The sequence below is a fragment of the Malaclemys terrapin genome, chromosome 1 (assembly GCF_027887155.1).
Source record: "Malaclemys terrapin pileata isolate rMalTer1 chromosome 1, rMalTer1.hap1, whole genome shotgun sequence".
Taxonomy (NCBI): domain Eukaryota; kingdom Metazoa; phylum Chordata; order Testudines; family Emydidae; genus Malaclemys; species Malaclemys terrapin.
In genome coordinates this window covers 28,890,506-28,908,254 of record NC_071505.1, presented here as the reverse complement: position 1 = coordinate 28,908,254, position 17,749 = coordinate 28,890,506, and the positions used below count along the sequence as shown (strand labels likewise).

The 17,749-nt window shown below is 40.9% G+C and overlaps 1 protein-coding gene across 1 annotated transcript in view; it reads left to right on the top strand.

The window, feature by feature from the left end:
* Nucleotides 1-17,749, top strand: part of LRRK2 (leucine rich repeat kinase 2) — a 140,905-nt gene that overhangs the window by 111,328 nt on the left and 11,828 nt on the right. Inside the window, exons 38-47 of the mRNA XM_054018958.1 lie at nt 2,982-3,128; nt 3,609-3,709; nt 3,910-4,100; nt 5,197-5,357; nt 6,488-6,658; nt 8,483-8,583; nt 9,543-9,737; nt 11,799-11,992; nt 12,278-12,350; nt 12,619-12,803. Of these exons, the coding sequence (XP_053874933.1) occupies nt 2,982-3,128; nt 3,609-3,709; nt 3,910-4,100; nt 5,197-5,357; nt 6,488-6,658; nt 8,483-8,583; nt 9,543-9,737; nt 11,799-11,992; nt 12,278-12,350; nt 12,619-12,803 (1,519 nt within the window). The remainder of the gene's footprint in view (nt 1-2,981; nt 3,129-3,608; nt 3,710-3,909; nt 4,101-5,196; nt 5,358-6,487; nt 6,659-8,482; nt 8,584-9,542; nt 9,738-11,798; nt 11,993-12,277; nt 12,351-12,618; nt 12,804-17,749) is intronic.

Genomic DNA, 17,749 nt, shown 5'->3' with positions numbered 1-17,749 from the left:
GAGACAGCCGATCATCAATCGGAGAATCATGTCACGGTGGAGGGGCCTTTTTGCAGTGCGAAGCGTGGGTCCAGGCAGTCAGTCCTTGACACTTCACAGTGTTGGTTGTTAAAAGGACTTGATATGGGCCTTTCCAGTGCGAGGCCAGGGCAGTCTTTTTCTGTTGGACCTTTATATAGACCCAGTCTCCTGGTTCCAGCGAATGGCAGGGTTGCTCAGGATCCTTGGGTGTATTTTTTCACCTATATATAAAAAAACACATTTCATTAGTGCCTGGCGATAATCAAGCATTGTGTCATCCATTAAATGAATGTTCATCTGAGCCAGGGCCAGTGGGGATGCAGCCGGTAGTTGTATCGGGTGCCCTATTAGAATCTCATGAGGGCTGAGTCCAGTCTTTTGATTGGGAGTGGCCTTCAAAGGGCATTTGGCCATACTGGATCTGTGAAGCTGCACATAACTCTTTTATAATCAGTCCAGATATGCCAGATTGTGATACAAAATCCTTAAGCAAAAGTTTTACAACTGTTTTGGCATTCGCTTTTTTTACAAGGAAATACATTACTAACACTAACACATACTTACAATTACAACATTTAAACATTTGAATAAAATCAATCTGAATACTTACAAAAGGTCCCCAGGGTGGGGGACGTGCTGCTTACCTAACTTTGACAGCTTTACCAGCATTATGTTGCTGGCAGTAGTGCTGGGCCACAGAGGAAAAGTCTTATTTAACTGTAGCAATCAACCCCCCCTTTGCTCACGCGTGCCATCTGGTGGTTCACGCGAGCAAATAGGGCCAGAGCACCTGAGGTGCAACCAGGCGGCCGTCCGGAGAGCGCCAAAGGTGATCAGGGTGTAAGGTGTACCCAGCAACACTTCAAGAACAATTTGCGGCTTTTCAGTTGGTATCAGATTTTCCTATTTTTTCTGAAAGACAAAGAGAGCATATTTCTACCTTTATTTTTTACAAATACCCTTGCTGATTACAGGCAAAACTAAGGAATTACTCAAATTACTCCCCATATTTTCCTGTATTTGTTTTATAGGCAGTGTATCTGGATGTGCCTGGTCCCGCTCACATTGAGATCCTGGCAGTTTACAGGAGAAGACCGACCCCAGCCCTTCCTCGTTGCAACAGGAACTGCTGGTTAAGGTCTCTCCCTCCCTGTGGGCCTTGTGAGCTGATCATGCCAACTAGGTTTGGTGCATTGGGTCTGCCCAACCCGTTAAGATTTGCCTAAACCCAGTAAGACCCCTTCCCAAGGTATCCTCTATCAAAACAGGCCAAGGAAGAATCCAATCTGTTATCTCCTTAATTTAACAAGAAGTCATTATTTCTATGGTCAGTAAGTGTGACTCCCCCATTTTATCATGCTGTTCATGCTGGTCTTCCTTCCTTTCCCATTGTCCCTAGCCCTGTTATTATCCTTTTTTATAATGCACCAGTGCTGAGGGGTTGTTACTGCCTCAAGGAAAGGTTGTATTAAGTCCGGACATAAAGAATTAAGGTTATTATTAAATAAGATGCATCTAAATGTAATGTGTGTATGTAAATAGATGTGTATAAATAGATAAAAGGGGGGGTCAGTCAAAAAGCCCACGCTCCTTGCTAAATTGGTAGTGAAACAATGCCTGTTCCCATGGAAAAATAATAATGCAACAAGGAAAAAAGGATCAGGCCCAGACAAGCAGGCAACCACAGTTTGAGGAAGTTGAAAGAAACAAAGTAAGAAGTTAACTCTATAGTTATTGAAAGGAATTAAGCAGTAAAACTTTGTATAAATGTTAAAAGAAAATGTGTTAAAAGAAAAATTCTTGGTTTCTTTGCAGCCATTCCTTTAGGAATGGCTGTATATAATCCAGGCAAGAGGTTATTTAAGTAAAATCATTTGACTATAAAAAAGTTAGTCAAATGATTTTACTTAAATAATCCAGGCAAGAGGTTATTTACAGACATTCCTAAAGGAATGGCTGCAAAGAAACCAAGAATTCTACTTTTATAATTTCTACAGTTAGTTCTACTTTTATACTTTCTACAGTTAGTTCTGCTTTTATGATTTCTCTTTACCCTACTTTTTCTATCTCACTCCCCCCACTCCCCTTTTCTACCTTCAGGCCATACTTGACAGACTGCTTAACTAAGTTTAGGCCCTGACCATTTTTTCCCCCACAAACGTTGGAAGGGAGCATTGCGCAACAAGCATGGTCTCTAATTGATCAGCAACGTAACAGCGGTAACTGGGACAATGTTAAGTGAGGAGTTACTGTACATGATGCCATTGCCATAGCATTTAGACACCTCACATTATTTAAGAACACTTGATTAAAATAAACAATACCATCCTTATAATGTGGTTCAACAACCACAACTTTTTTGTCCTAATGCTTTTGTATTACAATACAAAAGTATGGGCCAGATTGTGGCTAGCCCCTGCATTGGTATACAAAGTGGGAGGGTTGAAAGAGACACTCGCCTTCTCATCCACGAGACCTGATCCAGCAACCCTTATTCATGTGATTAATTCTGACTCATGTTAGTACTGCAGTGGACATTAGTTGATTGGATCCTGTACAATGGTCACAATTAAAAAGGCAATATTAGCCAATAGTTACTACACAGTTACTAGAGTTATTTCCTATTCTACTTTTACAGAAAAACTGTGGTATCTCAGTTAGCTTAATGCTGTATGGTAACTGTTGACAAAGGCTAGTTTTTAATGTTGACGACTGCATATGCCATTAAACCATGGTTTGGAATTATTTACACATGCAAGAAATGTATATAAATTGGAGAAGTATATTCAGTTGTCACTAGTTACTACACAAATGCAAAGTTCATATAAAGTGCATTAGTTGTATACATAAATAGAGATAGATATATGTACCCTTCACTCAGTTTAGTGTGGTGAATATGCTATTTTATCTGCTTTTCAACTGCATCTCTTTTTTTTTTTTTTTTTTTTTTCCTTACTTAGGTGATCTCTTAGTAAATCCAGATCAACCAAGATTTACCATTCCAATAGCCCAGATTGCTCCTGACCTGATATTGGCTGATTTGCCTAGAAATATCATGTTGAACAATGATGAATTGGAATTTGACCAGGCTCCTGAATTTCTGTTGGGTGAATATAAATTTTTAGTCCCTCCTATATACCTAATATGTGGCAAGGATATTGAAAGTGTAATGTTTATGTAAATTAAGCTATCGGGCTAAATTATAAAACCTACTGAAAACATTTTACTGAGGTTTTTTCTATTTGATTTGTCTATTCTGCTGCTAAAAGATACTTCTGGATTATAGAGGGGTTTTTTAACAGCCAATAATATGTATGTTAGGGCCCTGATTTTTCAGATGTGCTGAAAGAACAGGAGTACTGGTGGCACCTTAGAGACTAACAAATTTATTAGAGCATAAGCTTTCGTGGACTACAGCCCACTTCTTCGGATGTATCCATGTCAGATGTGCTGAGTGCACACTACTCTCACTGGCTTAAGCTGAGACTGTTGGTGCTCTGTGCTTTTTAGAGTCAGGCCCAGTCAATTTGAGAAAAGATTGATGTTCTTTTATTTTTTTTATATACCTTCCATTTCTTTTTGAAAAGGTGACGGTGGGTTTGGATCTGTGTACCGCGCATCATATGGTGGAGAAGAAGTAGCTGTAAAGATTTTTAATAAACATACTTCCCTCAGACTCTTAAGACAAGTAAGAAATGTTGCCTCTTTTTATAGTGTTGCACTAGTAAAACTACAATAGTGAAGGGTTTAATAATGTTTAAGCACAGTCTCTGCCTTCATTCTGAATTTTCTGCCTTTTAGTAGTTAATATTGTTGAAACAAACCCAGTTCACCCCAGAACTATAAATATAATACATGCAGAATTTCACTTGATTTTACAATTTACAGGAGCTTGCAGTGCTTTGTCATCTCCATCACCCTAGCTTAGTGTCTTTGCTGGCTGCTGCAGTCCGTCCCCGGATGTTGGTAATGGAATTAGCCCCTAAGGGTTCTCTGGATCGTTTGCTTCAGCAAGATAGTTCAAGCTTAACTAAAACACTTCAGCACAGGATAGCTCTACATGTAGCAGATGGCTTAAGGTAAATATTCTTGAAATGCTAATTTTGGCACTGAAAAATATTGACCGTCTGAAAGTAGGAAAGCTTTCTCTTTTCCCTTCCTTGACTTTCCTTCTATACCGTGGGGGTGTATTCTCTTAGTCAAAGAAGTTCTATCTTTTTATATTTAATTTATTGAATAGAGGATACTGTCCTGTCTGTGTACTTGAAGCATTGTATACAATTCTATTAAATTATGTAAGATCATTCAAAAAACTCTACAGAAAGGTTATAATTTCTATTCAGTTCTATAGCAGTTTTCCATAAGGGATTTGTTGACATGGGCTACAAGAAGAACATTCTGTCAAGGGCATCTGTTACCATTACTTATTTGGGCCTCTGATGACATTTACTAGCTTATCCTTTCAAGATCTTAATCAACTGTAGGGCTAGACTATCATACATTCTTAATTTGTGTGTGTCCCAAAAGAGACAGAATTTTGTACTTTTTTTTTTTAATGTAGTCTAAGTTATTTGTTTTGTTGGTTTTCAAGGAAACGAACGAATAAAGGCAGAAAGCATGAAGTGACACCTCACCTGTAGGGCCAGGAACTGGAAAACCACTCACAAGCAGTCAATACTTTTATATTTGGTCTATTCACTGTTTTTTCTCTTGTGGTTTTTTGTTTTTTCTATTCGCAAGTGGGATTCACGTGAATGGAGAAAAAGCCAGAACTCTGGAACTTTAATTTTTCCCATTCTTTTTAACCTGAAAATCTGTGAATGTCTTTATAACAGCTAGGGAACTACAATTTTAAAATTACAAAATCTGGCAAGGAAGCTCAGGGGCAGGTATAGGTGAAACTATGTTTATTTTTTGTTTAATTGGCTTCTTTTTGAAGTTCAAGACGCCTCACTCTAACAATACCAAGCTGTTCATGTGCCAACAACTGATATGTTGGGATAATTCCAAAACCATAATCCAGCAATCGGATATCATATTAGTGAACTTTTTCCTTTTGATGTCAGAATGATTAAAATTAATACCATGGCTTACTATAGTATTATTGATGCAGTCAGTGTAACTAGATAGATATGGATTTTAAATGCTTTCACCCAAGTACTTTTTTATTAACAGGTATCTGCATTCCTCAATGATCATTTATCGAGATTTAAAGCCTCATAATGTGCTGCTCTTTACGTTATATACCAATTCAGCAGTTATTGCAAAGATTGCTGATTATGGCATTGCTCAGTATTGCTGCAGAATGGGGATAAAAACCTCAGAAGGCACACCAGGTATGGCAAAAAATGCTTTGTTGTATTTTTTTGTTTTGTTAAAAAGAATAAGACAGTATTTTGGAATTCCACCATAAGAAGTGTCCAATTAAGGAACAATCTAGATTGCTGTGGTTCTCACCATGTTATAACTGATTAAAACAGATTTATAGACCCTGGGCCTGATTCCCATTTACACAATGTTGGCAGTATAATGGGGTGTTAAAAAGAATATATAAGTTAAATTACATTAAATGACCTTAATTATTTTTTCTTTTGTACAAATATGTTCAGTTTGAATATTTTTATGCTTATTATTTTATTAAAACAATATTCTAAATGTGGTTGGGTTTTAGTGGTCAGTAATGTGCGCTCTAGGGTTCGGATTTTTCAGAGGTGCTGAACACCTGCATCTCCCATTGACTTTAATTGGAACCCGTTTACACCCATTTGAAGGCCCCTTTGCGCTGCTAGAGCAATGAAAAAGTAGCCTTTGGCCTGGTCCACACTAACCCCCCACTTCGGACTAAGGTACGCAAATTCAGCTACGTTAATAACGTAGCTGAATTCGAAGTACCTTAGTCCGAACTTACCGCAGGTCCAGACGCGGCAGGGAGGCTCCCCCGTCGATGCCGCATACTCCTCTCACCAAGCTGGAGTACCTGCATCGACCACTTCTGGGATCGATTTATCACGTCTAGACCAGACGCGATAAATCGATCCCAGAACATCGATTGCCTGCCGCCGGACCTGGAGGTAAGTGTAGACGTACCCTTAGAGTAAATGAGCATTGGGGCCCATTGCCATGAACATGAGGGCCAGACTCCCGTAGTGCAGTATCAGGCCCTGAGTTAGGATTGCAGGACATGCCCTTCCTTTTCACTATTAAATAATAAAGCTCTTTTGATGGTTAGACTAATAGCACAGAAGCTTATTAACTGATTTACAGATACTTCTTTTACACTGACCTTCCATTTGCTCATTTCTTCCGTGATTTTTCAGCATATGGATTGCTGCCAGTTCCAAAATAGTATGTAATTTTTTGTTAACTTCCTGTGGCATTTTTCATCAAGAGGTATTTATTCTTAAAGGGATAGGCATGGCATCAGCCTGGCATGAATCATAGCTAGTAATGAATCATTTATTTCCAGGATTTCGAGCACCAGAGGTTGCCAGAGGAAATGTTATTTACAATCAGCAAGCTGATGTGTATTCATTTGGCTTGCTTCTTTATGACATTTTAACAGCAGGAGGTAGAATAATAGAAGGCATGAAGTTTCCAAATGAATTTGATGAATTAGCAATTCATGGAAAATTACCAGGTATGTCATGTTTCTTCAAGATTTAACACTGGACCATACAGAGGGGAAAGATTATTTAAATCCGCTCCAGTACCAAATGACTGGAGGATAGCTAATGTGACACCAATTTTTAAAAAGGGCTCCAGAGGTGATCCCAAAAATTAAAGGCCAGTAAGCCTGACTTCAGTACCGGGCAAACTGATTGAAACTACAGTAAAGAACAAAATTGTCAGACACATAGATGAACATAATTTGTTGGGGAAGAGTCAACATGTTTTTTGTAAAGGGAAATCGTGTCTCACCAATCTACTAGAATTCTTTGAGGGGGTCAACAATCATGTGGATAAGGGGGATGCAGTAGATATAATGTACTTAGATTTTCAGAAAGCCTTTTACAAGGTCTCTTAAGCAAAGTAAGCTGTCATGGGATAAGAAGGAAGGTCCTCTCATGGATTGGTAACTTGTTAAAAAATAGGAAACAAAGGGTAGGAATAAATGGTCAGTTTTCAGAATGGAGAGAGTGGGGTCCCCAAGGGTCTGTACTGGGCCCAGTCCTATTCAACATAGTCATAAAGGATCTGGAAAAAGGGGTAAACAGTGAGGTGGCAAAATTTGCAGATGATCCAAAATTGCTCAAGATAGTTAAGTCCCAGGCAGACAGCGAAGAGCTGCAAAAGGATCTCTCAAAACTGGGTGACTGGGCAACAAAATGGCAGATGAAATTCAATGTTGATAAATGCAAACTAAATGCAAAACATGATCCCAGCTGTACATATATAATGATGGAGTCTAAATTAGTTGTTACCACTCAAGAAAGAGATCTTGGAGTCATTGTGGATAGTTCTCTGAAAATATCCACTCAATGTGAAGCGGCAGTCAAAAAAGCAAACCGAATGTTGGGAATCATTAAGAAAGGGTTAGAAAATAAGACAGAAAAGATCATATTGCCTCTATATAAATCCATGGTACGCCCACATCTTGAATACCGCGTGCAGGGGTGGTTGCCCCATCTTGGAAAAGGTTCAGAAAAGGGCAACAAAAATGATTAGGGTTATGTAACTTTATTCGAGATACATCAGGGATCAAATTGGTGCACTCCATAAAGAAACAGGACTTTTGTATGTTTAGAGCTAAATTCAGACCTGGTCTAAGAGAGAATATGTTCATTTTGTAGGCTGCATTTTTTCTTTAACCTTGTTTAATGTCATGTCCATATAAGGTGATACTGGGGATATCACTATGCATTTTGATGGACAGAAAAAAAACATTAATTCACCATAATTAATATTTAAATTTTGGGTTTAGAACTCTCAGTGCCTAAGATGATGAGGTAAACCACTATGTGAGAATTTAACCTCATAAATCCCATAAATGTTATTGGGAGTTCCTGTGCAGTATGCTGAAAATTCACCCGTATGATGAAAGACTTCCTCTAATTCTATTTAATACCATTCTCTCTGCTGAACAGAGATGAGTAAATTTTCAAAAGAGAGTGCATGGGCATTGCTGAAGTCCCCATTAAAAAGTCAGTGTTTGCCAGCAGTTACTGCTTAGATCCAATTCTAAAATCAGGGAAATAGTGATGTCTCGGGCATCATGATGTGATTGTTGGTAATGACAACCTCTCTAGCTGTGTAATGCCAATTTGCTGTTAATAGAACTTGAGCACTTAATCTCTATACAGTTTGAAATTTTACCCTAGTGTGGGATGTATCTCTGGGCAGCTTTGTAAGAAGTTGTGAGAAATTCTGGTAAGAAGAATGGTATTCATAACTCTCAGTCCTTAGTTGTGATAAATCGCACTAATTAGGCAATTATCTAATTAGCACAAAATTTATATTTTAGATCCTGTCAAAGAATATGGGTGTGCCCCCTGGCCTGAAGTTGAAAGTTTAATCAGCAAGTGTTTGAAAGAAAACCCTCAGGAAAGACCTACATCTGCCCAGGTAGTTTGTGATTGTATTATACAATTTTTGTGTTAACTTCTACTGTTGACTTATTATGCTCTACCAATTCAAGAGGAAATGGTGAATTTAAATTAGGACTTGTCTATACGGTGTACATCTCTGGCATAGTCTGCATTCTAGTCCATGCTAGCAAATTGCATACTAACTGGCCCATGTGGATCCTGCTGGTGTGCACTAAAAGTTCCGTAGTGGGTGTTAATGTAGTCCTGTTTGAAACAGGACTACATTTAATATGCACTACGGAATTTCTGGGGTACAACAGTAGGGTCCATACAGGCCAGTTAGTGTGCTACTCACCAGTGCACTAGAATTTACACCCCAGTGGTGCACCGTGTGGACAAGCCCTTCGTAAGAAGTACAGTATTTTCTCCTCACTATTTTGAACAGAAACATTTGTGCAACATACAAATTGGCCATTTTCTTTTATATTTTGCCATGAATCATCCAATGATGTTTCTGCCACTTCATTACTTGGTGATTAATACTCGTATATGTTAGCCACATAGGATTCATGTCAGATAGACATTTTCAATTAACATTACACAACAAGAACTTGTTATAAAATTATGTAGTTCATCTACACCACTCCGTACATCTTCTAAAATGGTATAGATCTAAAAGCTACCATAGTGTCTTCTATCACTATACTACCTTGCTCTGTGATATTGGGTAAGATTTTCAAATGTGTCTTAAGTGACATAGGAGACTAAGTCCCATTGACATTGTCCTGTAGTTTCAATTGGGAAAATGAATTCTTCACTTCCACCTGAAAAACAGTAATGTAGTGCATAGTGACTGCAGTACCTGCAGTACATGAGTAACCATTACCTGCTGTGATACTGTGTACATAGATTGTACTTTATCTTTCAGAATGAAAAGTGCTATCTCTTTATTTACAGACTGTTGTTATCTTGGTTATCTTGTGTTGTCCTTTACAGGTTTATGATATTTTGAACTCAGCAAAGCTTATCTGTTTGATGAGATATATTTCAATACGCAGTGCCTTTACAGCAGAGTGCATGGTTGCTTCTAATCAAAGCTGCAAGAAGGCAGGGGTCTGGATAGGTAATGGAAATACAAAAAAAGGCCAGGTTTCGTTTATTGACTTAAATACAGACGACCAAACTTGTGAGGTAGGTGTGAAAGTTGTCATTTATTACTAACTCCTTGGCATTGATAGGTCTGATGTTTCTATATTTACGTATTAAATGCATTTTAACAATAGGGTATAGCGTCTGGAAAGCCTAGCTTCCAGCTTTGACTGCTTTCATGCTGTACCGCCATATCAGCTACGTCTCATGGTCAAGAATTCCAAAGACATTTGATATAAGAATCTGCACTGATACCATGAGATGAAACAGAAAAGCTGCCATGGTTTTGGGTTTTTTTTTTTCTATGTAGACTTACCTTATGAAACTATAAAACTTTAGAATTGATAGTTGCTGTACTGACAGGGAAGTGGGGACTTTGAGGCTTAATTCCCTATGTCTGAAAAGTGCTTTGAGATCCTCAGATCAAAAGGGCCACAGAAATGCTTCTTTTTTAAGAGCAATTACTGATGGTGTCTCAGGGAGGGGCATAGCTAGAAGTCATGGGATGGAACTGAGCAAAGTGAAATTTAAGCTGATTATCATGAGACTTCCTGACAAGTGAAGCTGGTTAGCTTATGGAATACAGAGCAGGGGAAAAGCCCCTGGAATCTAGACTTGATGATCTTTCAAGGTTCCTTCCAGCTCTACATTTCTATCATTCTGTGATCATCTTCTCCTCCCTCTTGTCCATCCAACACCCCTCACAATATTGTCCTACCACCAGTGCATTTCTTTCTTCCAGTGGGCTGGCTGTACGCCAACCCTCTGCCTTTTTGCACTGAGGCCAGAACACAGACCAATAATCCTGATAACCCTCCATGCCAATACAATTTCCTGTAATTCCCACTCCTCTCAGGAGACTCTCACTGCCATGGGATGCACCCACCAAATATCTCCATTTAGTTTCTGGAGTTCCCATATCCAATATTGTCACAAGAAGCAGATTTGCAAACTGGAAGCTGGATTACCCAGGCTAGGTATGCGAAGTTGCACATGTTTCACTAACAGCACTGGATATTAAAAGAAAGATTTCTGTGACACAATAGACAGTAGTGAGACACAGGCATGAGATAGCAGATACTGTGTTACATTTGAAACTGCTGCTTTCTGGGGTGGAGGGCGGGATTTTTTAAAATGCAATATTTAGATCTGTGTTTTATTTCCATCAATTAAACTGTGCCACAGAAAGTACCATAAGTGCAGTTCCATTTCTTTGCTCCTCTAACAACAGCTTTCAGATCTTCATTAGCTGCTATATGCTGAGAATGTATGTGTTCCTGGCAGGGGCGGCATGAGCTTTTTTGCCGCCCCAAGCACGGCAGGCAGGCTGCCTTTGGCGGCTTGCCTGCGGGACGTCCCCGGTCCCACGGATTCGGCAGCATGCCTGCTGGAGGTCTGCCGTTCCTGCGGCTTCGGCGTACCCGCCGCCGAATTGCCACCAAATCCACAGGACCGGCGGACCTCCTGCAGGCAAGCCGCCGAAGGCTGCCTGACTGCCGCCCTCCCAGGGACTGGCAGGGCGCCCCCTGCAGCTTGCTGCCCCAGGCATGTGCTTGGAGCGCTGGTGCCTGGAGCCGCTGCTGGTTCCTGGTAGTCAGTTAATTAATGTGTTAGATCACCATGCTGGCCTTCTCACAGCATTGGGCAGACAGATGGTGCATTCTTAAAAGGACAGGCATGGCATCAGCCTGCCATGGATCATAGCTATTTATGTATCAGAGGGGTAGCCGTGTTAGTCTGAATCTGTAAAAAGCAACAGAGGGTCCTATGGCACCTTTAAGACTAACAGAAGTATTGGGAGCATAAGCTTTCGTGGGTAAGAACCCACGAAAGTGAGGTTCTTACCCACGAAAGCTTATGCTCCCAATACTTCTGTTAGTCTTAAAGGTGCCACAGGACCCTCTATAGCTATTTATGAATCATTTATTTTCAGGATTTTGAATGCCAGAGGTTGCCAGAGGAAAAGTTGAAAGTATCTTCTGCTAATTGGGGAAGAAAGGCCATCTTCCCAAAAGGGCCTAGTGTTTTTACGTTATGCAATTCAGTAGTGTAATCCTTGCTGAAAATAACCAGGCTGCTTTTAATTATTTTTTCTTGACACAGGACATTGCAGATGGAAGAATCTTATGTTTGGCTTTAGTGACTCTTCCTACAGAGAAAGAAAACTGGGTTGTGGCAGGAACACAGTCTGGTTCCCTGTGGGCATTTAATACAGAAGATGGAAAAAACAAACACCATCTTCAGAAAATGTCAGATTCTGTTACCTGTTTATACTGCAACTTTTTTTCAAAGCAAAGGTATCATTTAGAGTTTAAACATTATGGGCTACATTTTGAAATCTGACTTCACAGCAATATTCACAAAATGGGTGGTTGTACATGTATTGTGCCTGAAGCTAGATACTTTGCACATGTGTTACTTGCTCACAGGCAGAGCTTAAATGCTTATTTTTGGACATGTGGCCCTCTGTTCACTTTTAGTGACCAATAAAACCTCTGATCTGCCAGACACTTCTGTTTTTAAACCTTCTTTAATGAACGTCCTTTCATGAGGCAATTCTGGAATTTATAATTTCATTTCAGCAAACAGAAGAATTTTTTTCTGGTGGGAACAGCTGATGGCAAAGTAGCAGTTTTTGAAGACCAAGTAGTAAAGGTAAATTTAACATATATAGTACTCTCTTTAAAAAACGTAATCAGTAATATGTAAAGTAACTACTTCTAATAGCTTTCTTTCATGCAGTTTACCAAAAAATAAGGGGTGAGGGGGTTGCTGAAACCAAAACCCAGTGGCACAAAGGTGTTATAAAGGTATAGAAAATCTGGCCCTGTATGTGTTCTGTGTTTGATTTGTCAATTTCTAAGTTGCCTTGTATAAGTATATACTGTATGTTTCTAATAGAGGGTATATTTTCTTCTTACAGTGCAAGGGTGCAGCACCTTTGAAGATATTAACTATAGGGAATGTCAGCACACCACTTATGTGCTTAAGTGAATCCACATATGCATCTGAAAAAAATATAGTCTGGGGAAGCTGTGGAACAAAGATTATATCATTATCTGGTGATCTATCTATTCAAAAACTGATTGAGACAAAGACAAGTCAGCTGTGAGTTTTTTATACTAATGTAATTTGATTCTTCTTGTTTTCATTAAAATTTTCTGTCAGTGTTTTGTTTGAGAATCCTATTGCTTGTTCTTTGTAAATACCTTATTTCCATTTTTTTCCTTTAATAATATTTTAAAAAAATAAAAGATCAACTGATACTTAAGGAATTTGTTCTAGTTTTAAAGCAAACATTAAGTAGTGTGCATTTTTATTTTACAAATGTGGCAGAAGTAGATGTATGTTTTATGAATGTATAAATGCTATTGGGCAAATGCACACCTGGGAAGAATTTGCTCAACTCCGATTTATTTCATTGAGAGCCATGTACATGCATTGAGCATAGGATTTACCCTATATAATTATACTTATAAGTTATTCATAGATTCATAGATTCATAGATTCTAGGACTGGAAGGGACCTCGAGAGGTCATCGAGTCCAGTCCCCTGCCCGCATGGCAGGACCAAATACTGCCTAGACCATCCCTAGTAGACATTTATCTAACCTACCCTTAAATATCTCCAGAGACGGAGATTCCACAACCTCCCTAGGCAATTTGTTCCAGTGTTTAACCACCCTGACAGTTAGGAACTTTTTCCTAATGTCCAATCTAGACCTCCCTTGCTGCAGTTTAAACCCATTGTTTCTGGTTCTATCCTTAGAGGCTAAGGTGAACAAGTTCTCTCCCTCCTCCTTATGACACCCTTTTATATACCTGAAAACTGTTATCATGTCCCCTCTCAGTCTTCTCTTTTCCAAACTAAACAAACCCAATTCTTTCAGCCTTCCTTCATAGGTCATGTTCTCAAGACCTTTAATCATTCTTGTTGCTCTTCTTTGGACCCTTTCCAGTTTCTCCACATCTTTTTTAAAATGCGGCGCCCAGAACTGGACACAATACTCCAGCTGAGGCCTAACCAGAGCAGAGTAGAGCGGAAGAATGACTTCTCGTGTCTTGCTCACAACACACCTGTTAATGCATCCCAGAATCATGTTTGCTTTGTTTGCAACAGCATCACACTGTTGACTCATATTTAGCTTGTGGTCCACTATAACCCCTAGATCCCTTTCTGCCGTACTCCTTCCTAGACAGTCTTTTCCCATTCTGTATGTGTGAAATTGATTTTTCCTTCCTAAGTGGAGCACTTTGCATTTGTCTTTGTTAAACTTCATCCTGTTTAACTCAGACCATTTCTCCAATTTGTCCAGATCATTTTGAATTATGACCCTGTCCTCCAAAGTAGTTGCAATCCCTCCCAGTTTGGTATCATCCGCAAACTTAATAAGCGTACTTTCTATGCCAATATCTAAGTCGTTGATGAAGATATTGAACAGAGCCGGTCCCAAAACAGACCCCTGCGGTACCCCACTCGTTACGCCTTTCCAGCAGGATTGGGAACCATTAATAACAACTCTCTGAGTACGGTTATCCAGCCAGTTATGCACCCACCTTATAGTAGCCCCATCTAATTTGTATTTGCCTAGTTTATCGATAAGAATATCATGCGAGACCGTATCAAATGCCTTACTAAAGTCTAGGTATACCACATCCACCGCTTCACCCTTATCCACAAGGCTCGTTATCCTATCAAAGAAAGCTATCAGATTGGTTTGACATGATTTGTTCTTCACAAATCCATGCTGGCTATTCCCTATCACCTTACCACCTTCCAAGTGTTGGCAGATGATTTCCTTAATTACTTGCTCCATTATCTTCCCTGGCACAGAAGTTAAACTAACTGGTCTGTAGTTACCTGGGTTGTTTTTAGTTCCCTTTTTATAGATGGGCACTATATTTGCCCTTTTCCAGTCTTCTGGAATCTCTCCCGTCTCCCATGACTTTCCAAAGATAATAGCTAGAGGCTCAGATACCTCCTCTATTAGCTCCTTGAGTATTCTAGGATGCATTTCATCAGGCCCGGGTGACTTGCAGGCATCTAACTTTTCTAAGTGATTTTTAACTTGTTCTTTTTTTATTTTATCCGCTAAACCTACCCCCTTCCCATTAGCATTCACTATGTTAGGCATTCCTTCAGACTTCTCGGTGAAGACCGAAACAAAGAAGTCATTAAGCATCTCTGCCATTTCCAAGTTTCCTGTTACTGTTTCTCCCTCTTCACTAAGCAGTGGGCCTACCCTGTCTTTGGTCTTCCTCTTGCTTCTAATGTATTGATAAAAAGTCTTCTTGTTTCCTTTTATTCCCGTAGCTAGTTTGAGCTCATTTTGTGCCTTTGCCTTTCTAATCTTGCCCCTGCATTCCTGTGTTGTTTGCCTATATTCATCCTTTGTAATCTGTCCTAGTTTCCATTTTTTATATGACTCCTTTTTATTTTTTAGATCGTGCAAGATCTCGTGGTTAAGCCAAGGTGGTCTTTTGCCACATTTTCTATCTTTCCTAACCAGCGGAATAGCTTGCTTTTGGGCCCTTAATAGTGTCCCTTTGAAAAACTGCCAACTCTCCTCAGTTGTTTTTCCCCTCAGTCTTGATTCCCATGGGACCTTACCTATCAGCTCTCTGAGCTTCCCAAAATCTGCCTTCCTGAAATCCATTGTCTCTATTTTGCTGTTCTCCCTTCTACCCTTCCTTAGAATTGCAAAGTCTATGATTTCATGATCACTTTCACCCAGGCTGCCTTCTACTTTCACATTCTCAACGAGTTCCTCCCTATTTGTTAAAATCAAGTCTAGAACAGCTTCCCCCCTAGTAGCTTTTTCAACCTTCTGAAATAAAAAGTTGTCTCCAATGCAGTCCAAGAATTTGTTGGATAGTCTGTTCCCCGCTGTGTTATTTTCCCAACATATATCCGGATAGTTGAAGTCCCCCATCACCACCAAGTCTTGGGCTTTGGATGATTTTGTTAGTTGCTTGAAAAAAGCCTCATCCACCTCTTCCACCTGGTTAGGTGGCCTGTAGTAGACGCCTAGCATGACATCTCCCTTGTTTTTTGCCCCTTTAAGCCTAACCCAGAGACTCTCAACACTTCCGTCTCCTATGTCCATCTCTACCTCTGTCCAAGTGTGTACATTTTTAATATATAAGGCAACACCTCCTCCCTTTTTCCCCTGTCTATCCTTCCTGAGCAAGCTGTACCCATCCACACCAACATTCCAATCATGTGTATTATCCCACCAAGTTTCAGTGATGCCAACAATGTCATAGTTGTATTTATTTATTAGCACTTCCAGTTCTTCCTGCTTATTCCCCATACTTCTCGCATTTGTATATAGGCATCTAAAATACTGGTTTGATCTTTCCTCCCAGTTTTTTCCTGACTCTCCTTTCTCTCTGCCAATATAGCCCACACTCCCTCTTGTTTCCGACTCATTTCCCCGGTCTCCATGTTCCCCACTTACCTGTGGGCTTTGCTCACCTGTCCCCGTCGAACCTAGTTTAAAGCCCTCCTCACTAGGTTAGCCAGTCTGTGTCCGAATAGGGTCTTCCCTCTCCTCGAAAGGTGAACGCCATCTCTGCCTAGCAGTCCTTCCTCGAATAGCATCCCGTGGTCTAGGAAGCCAAAGCCCTCCTGGCGACACCATCTTCGCAGCCAGGCATTCACCTCCATGATGCATCTGTCTCTGCCCGGGCCCCTACCTTTAACAGGAAGAATTGAAGAGAATACCACCTGTGCTCCAAACTCCTTCACCCGTGCTCCCAGAGCCCTGTAGTCACTCTTGATCCGCTCAGTGTCACACCGCGCAGTATCATTTGTGCCCACATGGATGAGTAGCATGGGGTAGTAGTCAGAGGGCCGGATAATCCTCGACAATGCCTCAGTAACGTCTCGGATACGGGCCCCCGGCAGGCAGCATACCTCTCGAGATGAAATGTCAGGGCGACAGATGGGCGCCTCCGTCCCCCTCAGCAGAGAGTCTCCGACCACCACTACCCTACGTTTCCTATTTGCAGTGGTGGCAGCAGACTCTCCAGCCTTAGGGGTACGAGGCTTCTCCTCCTTTACTGTAGGGAGTGATTCCTTCTTTCCTGTATCAAGAAGAGCATAACGGTTACCTATAACCACGGCAGGAGGGTTCGGAGCAAGGGTGGAGCACTGCCTGCTGCCAGAAGTAACCAGCTGCCAGCGTCCACCCTGAGCCATCTCCTCCTCCACCAGTGGTGTATCAGCAGTCCTGTGTACTGGGACAGCTACCTCAGCTGTCTCCACATGGACACTGTCGAGGAATTGCTCGTGGATACGGATGCTCCTCAACCTAGCCACCTCCTCCTGTAGCTCTCTCACCTGCTGCCTGAGAGATTCCACCAGCAGGCACCTTTCACATTGGATGGTCCCCCCAGCCTGGATATCCGTAAGTGGAAATTGCAAGTTACAGTCTTTGCAAAACCACACCAGGATCTGGGTAGAGGCATCCATGCTTAGGCACTCTGTCTGGCTACAGGCACAGGTGGAGGAGACAGTAGCAGTGCTGGCACAGGTGTTGCGGGTCTTCCTAACCATCGTAAGCCTCCCTCTGTCAAACTCCCGTCTGCAGCCCCCTGTCAGCTGAAAGGGTTGTTTAAGCAAACAGTTAGAATGTAGTTGCTTTATAGGTATTAAGGGGAATCAAGAGAAAACAGATGGAACCGGCAAGGGACCCTCGCCCCCTTCCTGCTCCCCTTCCAAACTCCCTTGCGAAACTCCCTGTTAGCAGCCCCTGGTCGCAAAGCTCCCTGGTCGCTTGTGCGCTGCTTTATAAAGCCCTGGCCTGTATGAATGCCCCGCCCACTGATTAAGGCTCAGCCACTTACCAGAGGCTTCTAGCTTTCAAACCTTCCTTTGAAGCTCACAGCTTCCAACTGCCAGCCACAGCACACGGTCCTTCAAACAACCAAAACAAACAAACAGACTGACAAACACAAGCTCAGCACACAGCAAGTAACCCTCAAACACAAACAAACACACACTACAGACAGTCACTTACCCCAAAAGGTTGCTGTATTGCTCCTCCTTCA